A 16,547-nucleotide genomic window follows, 5' to 3' on the forward strand; every position below is an offset into this window, starting at 1 on the left:
GGTTATCGTTCCACCCAGATGGACTACAGAGGATTTTATTTATGTACTCAGATAAACTTAAGATAAACTTCCAGTTATTGTCATGATTTTTTTTCATTCAACCTTTATTTTGACGGGTAAATCCCTCTGAGCCTCGAGGACTCATTTACAAGACAGACCTGGTTTTAACAAAGAATGACGACAACAATGGACAACAGCGACAACAATAGACAGTTATAAAATGATGATATGTATGTATATATATATATATACTGTATATATATTATTTTAAAAATTCAGTTTTTGGGGTAAGAAGGGAGAATGATGCAGAGGCATCGTTTTGTATTATGTGGGGGTTTGTTTATGTGCAATATCTACACTGAAAATGGAAATTTAAAATTGTAGCCACAAAATTATTTACCGGTAACATTAACAATTTCATTGTTAGGAACCGTGATGAAAACAATGGTTGTATTTTAAATAAGTTTTTTAAGTGGCATGCAGCTAAAACATTTTATCCACATAGTATTATTATTATTTTATTTATTTATTTTAATTATTTATTTGATTTATTTTTATTTTTTATATATTTAATTATTTTATTTTTTTATTTTATTTATTTACATATTTATTTTAAATATATTTTATTTTTATTTATTTACATATTTATTTTAAATATATTTTATTTTTATTTATTTATTTGTTTTTTTACTTTTTTATTTATTTATTTATTTAAAAAAATTGATAACTATTTTACAGAGCTTAAAGACACATTTTGAGTTTTAAAAGAAAAGTTTTTCCAGAGAAATCCATGACATTAACTGGAAGTTTGCAAACAAAAAAAAAGATGACACTATTAATGTTACAAATATTTTACCACATACAAATACAAACAGGAAGTGAAACCAGACAAAACTTTTTTTTTTCCTAATAAACTGATTACACTGATTTTCTTTCTTTCACACTGAGATCAAATTAGTATAACATTTTTACGCACGTAGAACTCTCTTGTAGATTTGCACGATTTGTGTCAGTTGTATATAATTTAAGATTTGCGCACAATTTATTTGCTTGCGTGTAACATTGTTTGGTGTCAAAGCTCTTTCAGGGTGCTTTCATTGAAGTAGCTAAAACCATTAAAAGTAAAATGCAATAATAAAACGGCTGTAAATAAAAGCCTGCAGCTTCGTGCACACGTTTCACAGAGTTGTCACGGTCACCGTTTCGTGTTTCAGCGTGAAAATGTGCTGTTCCGTGCGTGTGCGTGTGCGTGTGCTCATGTTCTACACTGTGTTGCATTGTCTCCATCATGTAGACGTCTTGAGAATAATGCTATCCTGGATCAGTGCGAGCGGAGCGGAGATGATGCTGCAGTCGAGGGGACACTTTGAGCAAATGTGCAAAGACGGACACAAAAGACTAAATGAAAACACTTAAACGGCAAAGTGGAGTTTTTATTCGTCCAATCAGTCGTCTCTGTTCCTTCAGTGGATCCTGATGCTTTGTTTAACTGTAGAATATAAGGAGCCCGTGAAGCTGAGCCTGTCTTTAATTCTTTTCTAACAACAAAGCCAGCCTGACTGAACATTTTTTAAAGTTTATTTTCAAGCATGTACAGTATTTTTAAAATTGGAAGGCAATTTCTAAATGGAACAATTTGTGGACTTAAACTCGTACAAACATTGAATTAAAGCTGTCGGGATGGCCAAAAGCTGCGATAACAAACTGAGGCAGAAATGTATGGCTTCTGCATGTTTCTTTTCTATCCAGCAGAATAAACTAAGAAGGAGAACCCATTAATTCATTAGTAATATGAGCGCCTAGCTATAGTAAATATCTTACCTGTTGTGGATAGCTTTTGAATAACCTCAGTTTGACCAAAAAGCTATATCTAGAGCAGGTAAAATATTAATAGTTCGTAATATTTCCACAGAAACCCACTTCAGAAGATCTGAACTATCATTTTAAGAGGATTTAAAATCATAAATCACATGTTGCTAAATAACTTTAATCAGCTAAATTCATAACGCATTCAGGTTCACAATCTCCTGGAAATATGTTGACTAGCTCTTGATGGACATTTTAATTATTAGAGAATTTATTTTAAAATTTTTCTGGCTGACTTCTCTTTTACTGCAGAAGCTCTTTGTACTGAAACAAATTTTTATATTGCGAATAAAAATGGAACATATGACCGTTTGTTCAATTTACCTTTGCGTGCTGATATTACCGTTGATTTTTAAAACCAATAAAATTACTGCTTTGTTTATTTTTCCTTAATGTTTTTTTTTCTGTAGTTCCGCTACTGTATATTCATTTAGTGTCCTCAAGTTTTTTTTTTTTTGTTTTGTTTTCACAACCTACATGAATTTGTATTTGTTGGGAGTTCAAAAAGCCAGAGTAAAACTAACCAAGAAAACATGCAGCAACAAGTGGGAATAAAAAATTTAAACATTATTAAGGTATCTAATGGACAAGTTAAATGTTATTGTGTGTGTTTGCCCTCATGAGATTGAAGCCATGTACATGTATGCAAAAAAAAAAAGAAGAAAGAAAGTACATCCTTTTTCAGTTCTAATGTTTTCTGTATCATGACTTGAATATAAACATCTTTTTTTTTTAAGTATTTAAAATAGATCCAAGATCAGATGGATAACAAATTATAATTAAATTTTTTTATGTAAGTCAGATCTGAGCCAGTTTTAGCAGCGATAAATGTTTCCTGTCACGCCGTTTTTATTGTTTCTCATCTTTGCTGAATAACTTTGGCCCACTCTTCTTTATAACAATTATTCTCTGCTGGATTTTTGCTGATCTGCTTGCGTTTAATGTGGCCTCGCATTTATCATGTGAGCCCAAAGGGTCGCAAAATCAGCCCCAATTATTAACCCTCCACCACCGTGTTTGACTATGAATTGATGTGACCTCATCTGTCCTTGGATTGTTCCAGGCTTCTTGTGACTTGTTCGGATGAGAGCTTGCAAAACTAAACGGTGCGTTTACATTATGTTTTTATATAAAAAAAAAAATCTAAAAACATTTTCAAACAAGCCAGTTTTTTTTACTGTCCTGAAATTTATGACAGAGTATTAGAGCCAGGCTAAGAAAAATAAATAAATAAAAATTACAAGAAAAAGTCATAAAATTACAAAAATAAAGTCGTATTACGAGAAGAAAGTCGTAATATTATGAGAATAAAATCATACGAGAATAAAATCATAATTTTACGGCAATAAAGTCGTAATATTACGAGAATAAAGTTCAAATATTATGAGAATAAAGTCGTATTGCTCTACAAATAAACTGAATTGCATTCAATTTAATTGTATTACGAGAATAAAGTCATAATATTATGAGAATAAACTCATAATATGTCCTGGGTCAGCTCGCAACTGCTGTGGACAGCCTCCCATGCGAGTCATGTGTTTATGAAGAAGTCTGCGTTCACTTTTGGGTCACTGTTTGTGAAATATGCCTCCATCCACATTATGTCACAACTAAATCTGTCAATGCAGCCATTAAGTGCAATGCCATACGGCTTCAGTTTATCATAAGATTATGCCACAGAGCGTTGGGCCCCTGCTATTGTACTGCCGACGTCAACATTCATCATTTTACCACCGACTGCTCTTTTGTGTCAGAGTTCTGATAATATTACAACTTTATTCTATACTTTATTATATATTTATTTACAACTATATTTATATGACGTATTGTTTTTATACTATTAGTGCTTAGTGTATTATTTAGTTGATGTATTTCTTAGTTCATATCTTATACCTTATTACTGTTTTTCTTTTACATTTTATTGTTGGATTTAACTGGGACCCTGTGTGCATAATCTCGTTCCACCACATGTACCACATGAGATGTGAATGACAAGTAAACCTTTCTGTCTCTGACTTATTTTGAGAATATTACAAGTTTATTATCTTAATACTAGGACTTTATTATCATATTATTTCAACTTTATTCTCATACTATGACTATTCTCGTAATATTTTGACATTATTCTCATATGACTTCATTCTCATAATACTATGAATTAATTATCGTAATATCATGACATTATTCTCGTAATACTGCAACTTTATTCTCATAATACTACAACTTTATTCTCCTAATACTACAACTTTATTCTCAGAATACTATGACTTTATTCTCGGAATAATACAACTTTATTCTCATAATATTTCAACATTATTCTCATATTTCTTTATTCTCTTAATACTACGACTTTATTCTCGTAATACTACAATTTTATTCTCGTAATACTACGACTTCATTCTCATATGACTTTATTCTCGTAATATTACGACTTTATTCTCGTAATACTACAAATTACTTCTCATAATACTACAAATTAATTCTCATAATAATATGACTTTATTCTCGTAATGACTTTATTATCATAAAACTACACCTTTATTCTCGTAATACTAGAACTTTATTCATGTAATACTACGACTTTATTCTTGTAATACTACAACTTTATTCTCATAATACTACAACTTTATTCTTGTAATACTACGACTTTATTCTTGTAATACTACAACTTCATTCTCATATGACTTTATTCTCGTACAATTATGACTTTATTCTCATAATACTACAACTTTATTCTTGTAATACTACAACTTTATTCTCGTAATACTACAACTTTATTCTCGTAATACTACGACTTTATTCTTGTAATACTATGACTTTATTCTTGTAATACTACAACTTTATTCTTGTAATACTACAACTTCATTCTCATATGACTTTATTCTCATACAATTATGACTTTATTCTCATAATACTATGACTTTATTCTTGTAATACTACAACTTTATTCTCATAATATTACAACTTTATTCTCGTAAAACTACAAATTACTTCTCATAATACTACAAATTAATTCTCGAAATATTATGACTTTATTCTCATAAGATTATTACTTTATTCTCATAATATTATGACTTTATTCTCATAATACTACAACTTTATTCTTGTAACACTACAAATATATTCTCATAATACTACAAGTTTATTCTTGTAATAGTACAACTTTATTCTCATAATACTACGGCTTTATTCTCGCAAATTACAAACTAATTCTCGTAACATCATGACTTTATTGTTGTATGACTATTCACATAATACTTTGACTTCTCGTAATTTCATGACTATAATTCTCGTAATGTTTTCGTTTTCTTAGTGGGGTTTTTTTTCTTTGCGTGGCCCTAATACTCCGTCGTATGAAGTTTAATATTAACATGACAGTTTAATTAGTTAATCTGAGATGTATTTTTTTTTTGTTTTGCATTTCTGCTTAGATTTTAGTAATTCATGATGTATGAAGCAGAATTTCCTTAAAAGCTAGATATTTTCTGCTCATATAAATATGATGTATTATGTGCTGATACATAAAACCTTAGAACTGAAAAAATCTGTCATTTCTTTTTAAAGTCATGTGACTGTATGTTTCAAAAGAGAAGTTATAATCTTGTATTTGAGCTTGGCAGAAGGCTTTTGTAAGAAAAATTAAGAATGAAATTGAAAATACACACCCTGATTTTAATAAAACTACACCAGTTGATTGTTTAGCAACTTCACTGAGCACATTTCATAATCACTTAGAGTGCTGGAAAAAAAATACATGAACTCTTGAATGTAGCACGTTTTAGAAGCTTTTGAGATTTAAATGGTTGAACTTGTGTTCAGTCAGAAAATGTATATTTACTGTCAGATGCAGATCACGCTGCAGTTTGAAGTAATGAATGCAAAAAAGAAGACAACTAAATGCAACATCAACACAACTCATGCCCTCCTGTGTGTTTTTTCTCAGTGTTGGCTCAGTCTGTGCTTCGTTCTTACTGTTGCAGTTTAATTTGCTTTGCCATCGACACTGTGAAATTCTGTTTCCATTGTTATGCACTGTATGTATTTACATTCACTCTTTGCTTCCATATGCATAAAGTCATATGACATATTCCTGCAAAAATTTAAATAAATCTTTTTGGTTTATTTCTTTCTGTACCTATGCCTTTTTGTGTGTGCGTGTGTGACGTCTCTACAATTTAGCACCTATTATAAATTATAATTTTGGGGTATAAAAATATAACATCCAACATATAAGCTCATTTATTTTCTCATCTCTCTACTATTAAGCATACAAAGATGTAGGAACATGTTTCAGTGGGGGCAGGGGGTGGGCTGGTTTATTTAATACTAAATTACCGTAATTTCTGGAGTATTGAGCGCATCTGAATATGAGCCACGCCCACTCAATTTAGCTAATTTTTTTCATATCTAGGCCACACGTGTCTATAAGGTGCAAGTGTCCATGTTGTAACATGAGATATTTAAACAGAAAGATTATTAAAACGTGTTTAAATATGTACCAGTAACATACACAATTGCATATAGAATTGTATTTTATTTTTTCTGAACAGTGCATGTAGCATGGCTGGTTGAAAAATAATAATACAGTAGCCTATACACACACACACACACACATATATATATAATTTGACCATTTTAATAATCTTTATTCTTTTTAATTGACCAGAAACTTCTAAATAAATTCTCAATGAAACCTGTTTCAGCATCTCACTGCCACTAGCTGGTGAGAGGCAGGTGATCTCAATTTAAACCCCGCCCACTGGAACCGGTACTGAAAGCATACAGGGGCACTGTGGATACAGAAAATGAAGCAGTCCTACTGGTACCGGCCTAATAAAGCCCAATTTGGCCCAACCCAACCATCACCTGTGGATAAGGGGCTATTGAGTCACAAGGACCACCCTTTAAGAGAGACATGTATTTGGCAGCTATGTGAGCACCCGGGTGTGACGAGGCTAAATGTTTTGGTGGCATGAAGCTCATTAACCCGTCAAAAAAAATCCATAAATTGTCCGCATCATTGTTTAAGTTGCAGGGTTCAAAGCGTGTGAAAGAAGTAGTGGCTTATAGTCCGGAAATTACGGTAAATACCCATTATTATCAAAATATTGTTGGAATTCAAACATTATAGTAGCTCCAATGTTCGTTGTTTTCATAATTTTTTTGTAAACCGCTGTGTTTGGACTCACATTTTCTGCACCATCTATCAAGGGGAGCTGCAGCACCCTCAGCACCCCCACTTCTCATGGCCTTGAGCACACAGTAACGAACTCGGTTCCAGATCCAACACGGAGGCAGTTCTAGCTGAGTCAAGTCGGTGTCGTGCAGCGCAGGAGGAGGATGAGAAACGTGCAGTAACGGTGTTTTTATTTCTCTGCAGATACATCAGACAGATGCATCACTCCGCTGCATCTTGCCAGGTCTGACAGCATTCGGAGCTAAGGTTTCTCTCCTGTGTGTGTCCTGAGTGAACTCTTGTCCTGAGTAACTTTACTCGTGTAGAGTGTCGTGGTTTTAACTTTCTGATAAGGTCTTTCTTCTATGCCTTGGAGGATGAAGGTTCGTTTTGTGCCGCTCCACACCTGGCCAGGGTGGATTCTCTCAGACAGAGGACTGAACGTTTGGCTCTTTGGGAAAGTATAATACCTTTAATGTAAAAAAAATAAATAAAATAAATAAATAAAACGCTGATAAACGGTGAAAAAGATTCAGGTTTTTAAAATACTTTCTTGCAGTTTTTTCCCTCATATTTTCTACTCTGATATGTTATTGCAGTGGAGACTGAGTTAATTTTTTTAAGACAAAATAAATGACAGAACAAAATGTTTATAATAAAGTTCATTTAAATTTCAAAACCCGGGAGAACGACTAACAAACGTTTTAAATGAATTCTTATATTTATGTTTTGATCTCCTCGTCACATTTAATTTCATCTAGGAGTTGTTTTTTTGTTAATTTTTTAATCCATTGTAGTTTTACTTTGTATCATGATATTAAAATGCTGGATCAAATGTTTTCAATAAACAAATGTTTTCTGATATCAGTGACTCATTTTGTTTACATAAAGTCAAAATAAATCACAGCATAGTCACAAAAAAAAGACTTTAAGCAAGCGATAACTAAAAAAAATGTCTTTTATTTTTACATGACACTTTTATTTGAGTTGTTTTAAGAAGAGAGTTATAATCTGATTTATTTAGAAGGGTTTATTCCTGCTGCCTTTCTTTGTTTGTTTTGTCTCAGTTTGTTGTCCCTGCTGTCTGTGCGCTCTATGTTTAGGTTTCTGAAATAATTATGTGGTCAGAGGCAGATATAGTTTTCAGTTTGAAAAATGTTTTTACAAAAGAATCTAACTAGTAAAAAGCAGTGATAGTAGACAAAAGACAAATAAAACCAATGGATTTTTACCTGAGAGTTTTGCACCTTTAATTATAAGGTCATTATGTCATTTAGACAACAAGTTGCATAAAAACCTCGTTAAATATATTTGCATTTATTTAATAGAATGGTCATTGATCCAGTTGGTTTCAACTTTTTGGGGTTTGATTTTTTTAGACAAGTAATTCTCAAAGTTGGGTTTAAAAACAGGTATTGAGATTACCTATAACATATATTGTTTGTAATACTTGTTTTATAATATATATTGCAACAACTTAAAAGTAGTAGCCATAAGTGGAAAAACATAGTAAACTGATCCTTGGAAACTGTGATTATTTAATTCATTAAAAATGCTGCTTATAGCTCTGCTAATATAATTTTATGGGTCAGAAGGTGAACATTTTAAAAATATATAGTACATTAAAGAACTGCTTTAAAGGATCATTATGGAGTTCTTATAATATCTGTATAAAATAAAAGTAAGTTAATTTAAAACGACGTAAAAAGAGTGCGCTGCTTTTGTTTTATCCTCGTCCGCTAGGTGGCGGCATAACAAATCGGTTGTGTCTACACTAATGAACTAAAAGAAGAAGAAAAATCTGAACGACGTCATAATCGTGCGACTTGACTCCAGTGTTTTTTTGACACTGCAATAGAAGTCGTAATGTTTGAAATTGTTCCTTACAGTTTTATTAAAGCAACATTTAAATAATTAGTCACTACAATAAGGCAGCCGCTGTAGCTTTCGTCTTATTAACGCGGCTTACTGATCGTAATATGGCTTATGTGAACGTTTTGAAAACCCTGTTTCATCGAAATCTGAAATCCGAAGTCTTCCTTCAGCAATGCCGTTTGGTGCAGGTCGTGCACAGGACATTGTCCACTAGCACATCTTCAGGACTGGTCCTCTTCAGGACAGAGAGACCTGCTCTGAGCTGTCTCACCGCGGCTCAGCGGCCTGTCTGTCTCCACTGTTCGGCCAGAAACAGGAGCAGCCCGGAGGAGAGAGACAGGGCGGTTTCCAGGTATCGGAGCGGGAGCCCCAAACCAACTTCACAGAAAGGTGTGCAGAACCCCTCTTTATATCTGTGCGCGGATTTTATGAAGCTGCGTCGTATTTAAAGGCATTTTGTCTTCAAAACTGTAGATCAGAGGCCACATCGTCAGCATGAGTGACAGGTGCATGTTAATAAAAGAACAAAAAGGCTGTTTTAAAACGTTCATCACACGTTTTGAATGTTTTTTGTTTGTTTGTTTTAAACTGAATGTGTGCTTCCAACCACTGAATTGTGTTTTCTTATCTGTTGGTGTCATTTATTTAATTAATTCAGTTGTTATTTGTATAGCGCCAAATAACAACAAAGTTGTCTCAGGGCACTTTACAGAAACATTCACATTCATAAAAGCCAATTAGTAAAGTTCTCTATCTAAGGAATCCAGCAGACAAGTTGAATCTTGGCTTCGTTGCAGTCTCCCATCCTGAGCAAGCACAGTGGCAACAGTGGAAAGGAAAAACTCCCTTTTAAAAGGAAGAAACCTCCAGCAGAACCAGGCTCAGGACAAGCGGACATCTGCTTTGACCGGCTGGTTGAGAGGACAGGAAGGAGAGACAGACGAACACAGAATGGAAGGTCCAGGTGTACGTCCAGGTGTACCTGAAAGACAAAAAACACATGTTAAGGATAGAAAAAATAATTACAAATACAAAACGGGTTGAGCAGAGTAAGTAAAGACAGTAGTAGAGTGAAAAAGTGTGGTCAGTTTGTCCTCCAGCAGTCTAAGCCTATAGCAGCATAACTAAGGGACAGCTCAGGAAACCCAAGCCGAACGTAACTATAGGATTTATCAAAAAGGAAAGTCTTAAGCCTAGTTTTAAAACTGGACAATGTGTCAGCCTCATGGACAGAAAGTTGGTTCCACAAGAGAGGAGCCTGACAACTGAAAAATCTTCCTCCCATTCTGTTTTTGGAAACTCTAGGAACCACAAGTAAACCTGCAGCCTGAGAGCGACGTGCTCTGTTAGGAAAATATGGAACAATAAGATCTGTAATATAAGATGGAGCTAGGTTGTTGAGAGCTTTGTAGGTTAGAAGTAAGATTTTGAATTCTATTCTGGACTTGACAGGGAGCCAATGGAGAGAAACTAAAACTGGAGAAATATGATCTCTCCCACTAACTCCAGTTAAGACTCTGGCAGCAGCATTTTATTTAATTGTGTGTTTTGTCTAGTCGGGTGGAATAATGGAAGATTTTCATTCATCATAAACAAGAAACGTGACCAGAATTTCATTTGAAGTCTCTTTACTTCTTATTTGAGATGTAGCTGTAACGTATTTAAAAATTTGCTCCAACAAAATAGCTCAATTTTTCTGAAGGATATTTGACATACGTCCTCCACCGTGGCAATTTGCCTTCCTTTTGTCAATCCTATTAATTCTTCAATTAATGTAGGTGCTGTGAATTGTCTACTGACAATTAGTTGTCACGCATGTTCTAATTGTATTACTGGTAGAGGTCTTAAGTTGCTTTTAAGTTATTTTCATCTCATTTTAGTGGCTGACAAAGCATTTCAAAAGATTTTATATACACAACTTGCTTATGACAAATACATTCGAACTCAAATGCTCTTGTTGAATGTCTTCTAGTGAAAGAAGCTGGTAAAGACTTCACCTACCTGATAATTGTGCTCATCGGGCTGGGAGTGACAGGTGAAAGCAGCAGCAAGAAGTTCCACTTCAAAACACAGCATCTGGTTTGACATCAAATCATAAACGTGCACTAATATTGTGTGTGTTTGTGTTGTAGGTGGGCTGTTGTATGTGGTTTTTCAGGAACTGTTTTCCTCCAAAAGCCCAAACAAAGTTTATGGAAGAGCCTTTGACAAAGTCAAATCCCACCCAGAGGTAAGAACGAGACGGATGACTTAACGTTTCAGCTCAAACTCACAAATGATGTTGCGTCGCTTTTCAATAAGTCTCTTGGTTTAAAACGCAGGTGATTGGTGCGTTTGGCGAACCACTCAAGTGCTACGGTGAAACTACCCGCCGAGGAAGGAGGCAACAAGTGAGGTGGGGGTTACTGTCAAACAGATTTTAGTGACTTAAAATCAAACTCTGCTATTCATAAATAATGTCTGTGTGTGTGGTCATTTTAATAAAAGTTTTTTTATCTTCCTTCTCAGTCATGCAGAGTACCTGAAGGATGGACTGAAGCACATGAGGCTGAAGTTTTACATCGAAGGCTCAGAGCCAGGCCTGAAAGGAACGGTGCATTCAGAGTCAAAAGAGGTACGCACCATTCTGATCTAAACAGCAATATATACACAACATGTCCAAATCCTCATATTTAGCTAAATATACATCCAAAGATAAGAGTGATTGCTTTCGTTTTGTTATTCCTACAGAATCCTGAAACCGGAAAGTTTGAGTTTCGTTATATTTTTGTGGACATCGACGTCTACCCCAGACGGGCCATTATTGTGGAAGACAACAGATGAGTTCTGCTGATCAGAACTAATATTTAGTATCTAACCGAAAAACAGGTGACACTTAAATTTAAACATTGTTTTGTTAAATTCGAACAATTGTGTATAATTTAAGAAGTCTGGGAAATTGCTTATCAAAAAGTAAAAACCAGTAGCTCAGCTTTACCTCTTATTTAAATGGATCATTTGACAACTGTGTTCCAGTAATTTGTTATATTATATAAATGAGCAGTGAAACTTTTTTTAAATAAACATAGATATTTTCACTTCTCATGAAAAAGCGATTTTTTTATTTTTTTTTTGTGCTCAGGAATTAAAACGCAACGACAAAAACCACCTTCAGTGTTTTCCTTTTCTTCTGACAATGTTTTCCTAAAGTTTTAATTGATCTTTGAGATTTATTGAATTTGATTTACACGATTTTTGTCATTTTAAAATAATCATTTGAGCATTAACTTTTTAATGAATGTTTCAAAAAAAAAATTACAGTATATGATTCATTCAAACGTGAACTGTAGTTTTCCACTATGAACACTAGATGGCGGCAAAAGCGTTTTAATCTCTAAAATACATTTTTATTGCAATTTTTCCTATTTTTCTCAACACAACATCCGTTTTTATTAAAATAATGTTATTTATAAGCCTTTTTTTTAACCCCAAAATAAGACTGGTCATGCATGAAAAATATTTATTGTCCTTCAATTATGTTTTTATTTTTAAAAACGTGTCAGGGTAATTACTTTTCTATAGTTTTTCATTTGTAATTGTTCAAATAAAATTACTCAAAACGGTGCTAACAATCTAAATCTACAGTGTGTTGTGTATTTTCTACTCTGTGGTGTATTTGTTTTATTGCTGCTGATTTATAATCAAATAATTTATGTCACAATTTATCAAACTCGACAACAAAAGGAACTTACCGTATTTGATAGTCCCGCAGCCCTGAGGGACGCCTCCAGAGCAGCAGCAGCTGACTCTTTGCTCTCCTCTGTCCGCCTCAGCCTCATATTCTGTTTCGTGATTTAACCGGAGGTGTTTTACAAGGTTTGTTGTGTTGCCTCATTTCTTTATAGAGTTTTTCTACAAACTTCACAAACCGCTTCTTTGGCTGTTTTTGGAGCTGAAATCGCTCCACACATGACACCGTTTACGCTCCTCCACTGTGTTTACAGACTGACTGTCGCTCCCAGGAGAAGGAAATGTATTACATCACATCCACCTTTGATACATTTAAAAAGAAAAGACCTCAAAAAGATAAAATTCACAAACATCTAATTAACACAGGAAACAGATATTTCAGAGTACATTTTTAACTTTGTTACATTTCTGTTTGAATTTCATCGTAAATCAAAAATATATCTAATCTCTATGAGAAGGTACTTGAGTGTCTTGGTTGATCCCATCACTCTTTTAAGCCCCATGTCGAAAACTTGGTAAAGACTTAAACCGTCTTTTTTTTATTTTTCAGAAATAGTTTCAAGGTGTTTAGTGTTGAGTTAGACGGGATCTGTCACTTTCCTTCCCTCCTCTGTCTACGCTGACATTATTTACATGAACTCTCCTTCACCCTGCAGATGTTGGATGCTGTCTATCACGGTGCACTAAGATTCATAACTGGCTGCAACTACCGTACCCACCACTGCACCCAGTATTCATTGGTTAACTGGTCATCATTAACTTCATGCAGACTCTCCCACTGGTACATTTTCATCTTTAAATCACTGTTGATCAAAGAAAATCCAAAAAAGTCCAAACTATCGAACTCTTTTTAACAGCAGTTTTAATTAAAATCAAAGTATTTTTTATTTGTTTTGAATATTTAATGTTTTATAAAATACAAAATATGATGTTGAACTTATTCAATTCAGTTTCTTTATATAGCGCCAAATCACAACAAAGTTTTCTCAGGAACGTTCACAAACATAAAAGCCACTTGGTAAAGTTCTTTATCTCTATTGTGTGATTATTCTCCGATAACTGATACAAAAACAATGAACTTTAAACAGAAACTTGAGTTTGACGGATTTTAACTTCAGACGTTTTGGCGTCTCCAGCTTCTCCAACACTAAAGCAAGGGAAGAGTTTCTCAGTGAACGTGTCTCTGGGTGTAGATGTGACTCATAATAATAATAATAATAATAATGCATTTTATTTGTCAGCGCCTTTCAAAACACCCAAGGACACTTCACAGCACTAAAAACACAGTACTAAACAATATAAAATAACTATTAAGAACACTAAACCAAAAAGAAAATAACATTTAAAAATAACAGTTAAAGTTAAAAGGCTTGTCATGTCTTCAGAGTTGCAGGACACCTCCCCCTGTCATAGTCCAGCTGGACCCTGATCCTCTGGAGACTCCTCTTCACTCCGAGAGTTTCACCAACAACATCAATGTATTCTCCATCTTTATGCCATAAACACCAGAATCCATATTTGTTTCGACTGACTCTTTAACCAAACCGATCAACCAGTCGGGATGATCTCCACCTCCCAGCTGTTTCCCTGAGCTGAAGCCCTCGGAACCAAAAACATCAGGATATTTGATGTTTCTCTCTGGATTGTCAGGAAGCTGCTGCCATGTGTCTCCATGTCGCACACTGGTCAGATCATCAGACACATGGAGATTAGCTGCTGCAGTATTTGGATCCAGAATGGCAGGACTGAAGTGGACCTTCATCTTGTCCCAGACTCTGAAGGACAAGCTGCCCGGGTGTTGGGCCACATCTGTCAGGGCTCCTGAGACCAGCTGTGGATCTGACAGTGAGCTCTGAATTCTGGCTCTGGTCTGAGTGTCTTCATAACACCTTGTCTTTCTGCAAGTCTTCAACAGCAGAGACACTGTCTGACAGAGAGGAGATGTGCTCCTGAATCATCATCTCGCTGCTGATGGTCTTCCTCTTCTGCTCCTCTTCCTCCCTCAGAGCTGCCAGTCTGGACTCCTCTTCCTCTCTCAGGAGCTGGTGGAGCTTGTTGAACTCTGATCTGTGTCTCTGTGGACAGCAGCTGCTTCTTGGAGTGTTGGATCACATTGTTGTGTTTGCTCCACATGTTGGTGTTTGTTCCTCTGGTCCTGCAGAGACTTCAAGTTAGAGCTCAGCTGTGCACAATAAGCAGCTTTAATTCCAGTCTGCAGACAGATGTGTGCAGCTGTTCACGGCTGAAATGTTTCCACAGTTCAGGGAAATCTCAGGCTGAACGCAGAAACACTGAACTCTGAGTCAAAGACGTACAGCTCATGAAATGTCAACTTTGAGCTGAGGGGTATTATTGTTTGCGAACCTAAAATTACAAGTAATTTCTACCATATTTAAAGAATGTGGCAGGGAGATCCTAACGTTAAACTTTAAATTTAAGAGTTAAAGGGTAAAAGCTGTCAAGTGGACCATCTCTGAGGTGAACTCCAACCTCACATATATCAGAGTTCTCCAAGCTCCACCATTTCAACATTCTTCCTGTGTCCTACATCAACTACAAATACTAGTTAGAGGTACTTTCAATCTAAAAAATTTTACGCTTTACACCTTTTCATGCTTCAAGGTCCCACAAAGACGTCACCTGTGCTGCTGAAGGAGCTTCAAGCCCATCAAGCAACCGTCAGCTCAGTTTATGAGCTTGTTTAATTTGTAAATAGTTTAAACTAAAATGTCTTCTTAGTGGTACTTCCACTGTTTGAGGACTGTGGAGCCGAACTTCCCAAAATGATTCAAACAAATCAAATGAATCTATAATGAACAGAAGTAATTAATAAGTGTGCTGACAGGTAGGTCAGAATCCACAGCAAAAGTTTGGCTGCAGTGTAAAAATGCAACAACCATCCATCTTTTCTGTAGTTTCACCTGCTTTGATCAAACATCATCAGCCATTAAATTCAATACAACTTTGTGTATAAAGCCCTTTAAAACAAATGGCCGTTATTAGTTATCATCCCCATAGGTTGTGTTCAGATAGTCCCTCCTGTACCTCCTAGTAGGTTTAAAGGTGCGTTCTTATCGCTGATAATAGGATCAAAGTTAGGTTAAGGCTCAAGGATCAGGGGATTAGGTTTAGTGTCAATGCTCTGGGTCATATGTAAGGTTAGGTTTAGGAAAAAGGTTAAATAAAGCTAACAAAAAAAAGCTTGTGAAGCTGCATATTATCAGCGATAAGAATGTACCTTTAAACCTACTAGGAGGTACAGTCTGAACGCAACGTATGGGGATGATAACTAATAACGGCCATTTAATGGCTGATGACATTTGTAACTGCTTGTAGTTTTGTACTTGTACTTATTTTAATTTACTTTGTTTTGTTGTCATTTCATTTATTGTATTCTAGATTTATAGTTTCATCACTCTTGTTTCCCTCGGTGTTCCCTGGCTGCAGCTCATTACTCACCTGTCCCTCATTTGCTAATCAGCCCAGCTGCATTCACTCATTAATCACCCCTTTCAGCATTTATAGTCCTTGTTATCTCCTAGTTGTCAGATCTTTAATGTCTTCACTCTTTAAATTTGTATTTGCTGGTTTTAGCTGCCACGTCTGTTTTGTTTGAAGGTTTCTGTTCAAATCAGTTCTTTGGCCGCTTGTGTTCACACAAACCCATCCAACAGTGTTCCTGTTTAAAACATCTTTCTAAGCATCTGATTAATCAGACGGTGCCACTTTGCAGAAGTAGTTTCTTGCACTTTTTAATAAACGTCTGTGAGCAAATATCGTTTTCAAAATGTTGTCTAGGAGGAATGACTTCCATGAAGCAAAGCAAACACTTTATTTGGATTTGCATTTTATCGTGAGAAGAAAATTGAAAGAAGGATATTCTGAGAAGATGTAGGCTTTT

The 16,547-nt window shown here is 35.0% G+C and overlaps 2 protein-coding genes and 1 pseudogene across 2 annotated transcripts in view; 2 read left to right on the forward strand and 1 right to left on the reverse strand.

Moving 5' to 3' along the window:
* Nucleotides 1–1,370, forward strand: part of neto1l (neuropilin (NRP) and tolloid (TLL)-like 1, like) — a 202,747-nt gene extending 201,377 nt beyond the window's left edge. Inside the window, exon 9 of the mRNA XM_037693979.1 lies at nt 1,295–1,370. Within this exon, the coding sequence (XP_037549907.1) occupies nt 1,295–1,370 (76 nt within the window). The remainder of the gene's footprint in view (nt 1–1,294) is intronic.
* Nucleotides 1,371–8,871: 7,501 nt separating this feature from the next.
* On the forward strand, nt 8,872–11,740 carry timm21 (translocase of inner mitochondrial membrane 21). Its single transcript, XM_037693872.1, has 6 exons — nt 8,872–9,307; nt 10,890–10,952; nt 11,050–11,147; nt 11,239–11,312; nt 11,426–11,531; nt 11,648–11,740. Exons 1-6 carry the CDS (start codon nt 9,022–9,024, stop codon nt 11,738–11,740), a joined length of 720 nt encoding a protein of 239 aa, XP_037549800.1. The 5' UTR covers nt 8,872–9,021.
* A 2,279-nt stretch (nt 11,741–14,019) lies between these two features.
* Nucleotides 14,020–15,178, reverse strand: LOC119426418 (annotated as a pseudogene).
* Between the last annotated feature and the right edge of the window lie 1,369 nt (nt 15,179–16,547).

Source organism: Nematolebias whitei, chromosome 20 (genome assembly GCF_014905685.2).
Source record: "Nematolebias whitei isolate Nwh7 chromosome 20, NemWhi1, whole genome shotgun sequence".
Taxonomy (NCBI): domain Eukaryota; kingdom Metazoa; phylum Chordata; class Actinopteri; order Cyprinodontiformes; family Rivulidae; genus Nematolebias; species Nematolebias whitei.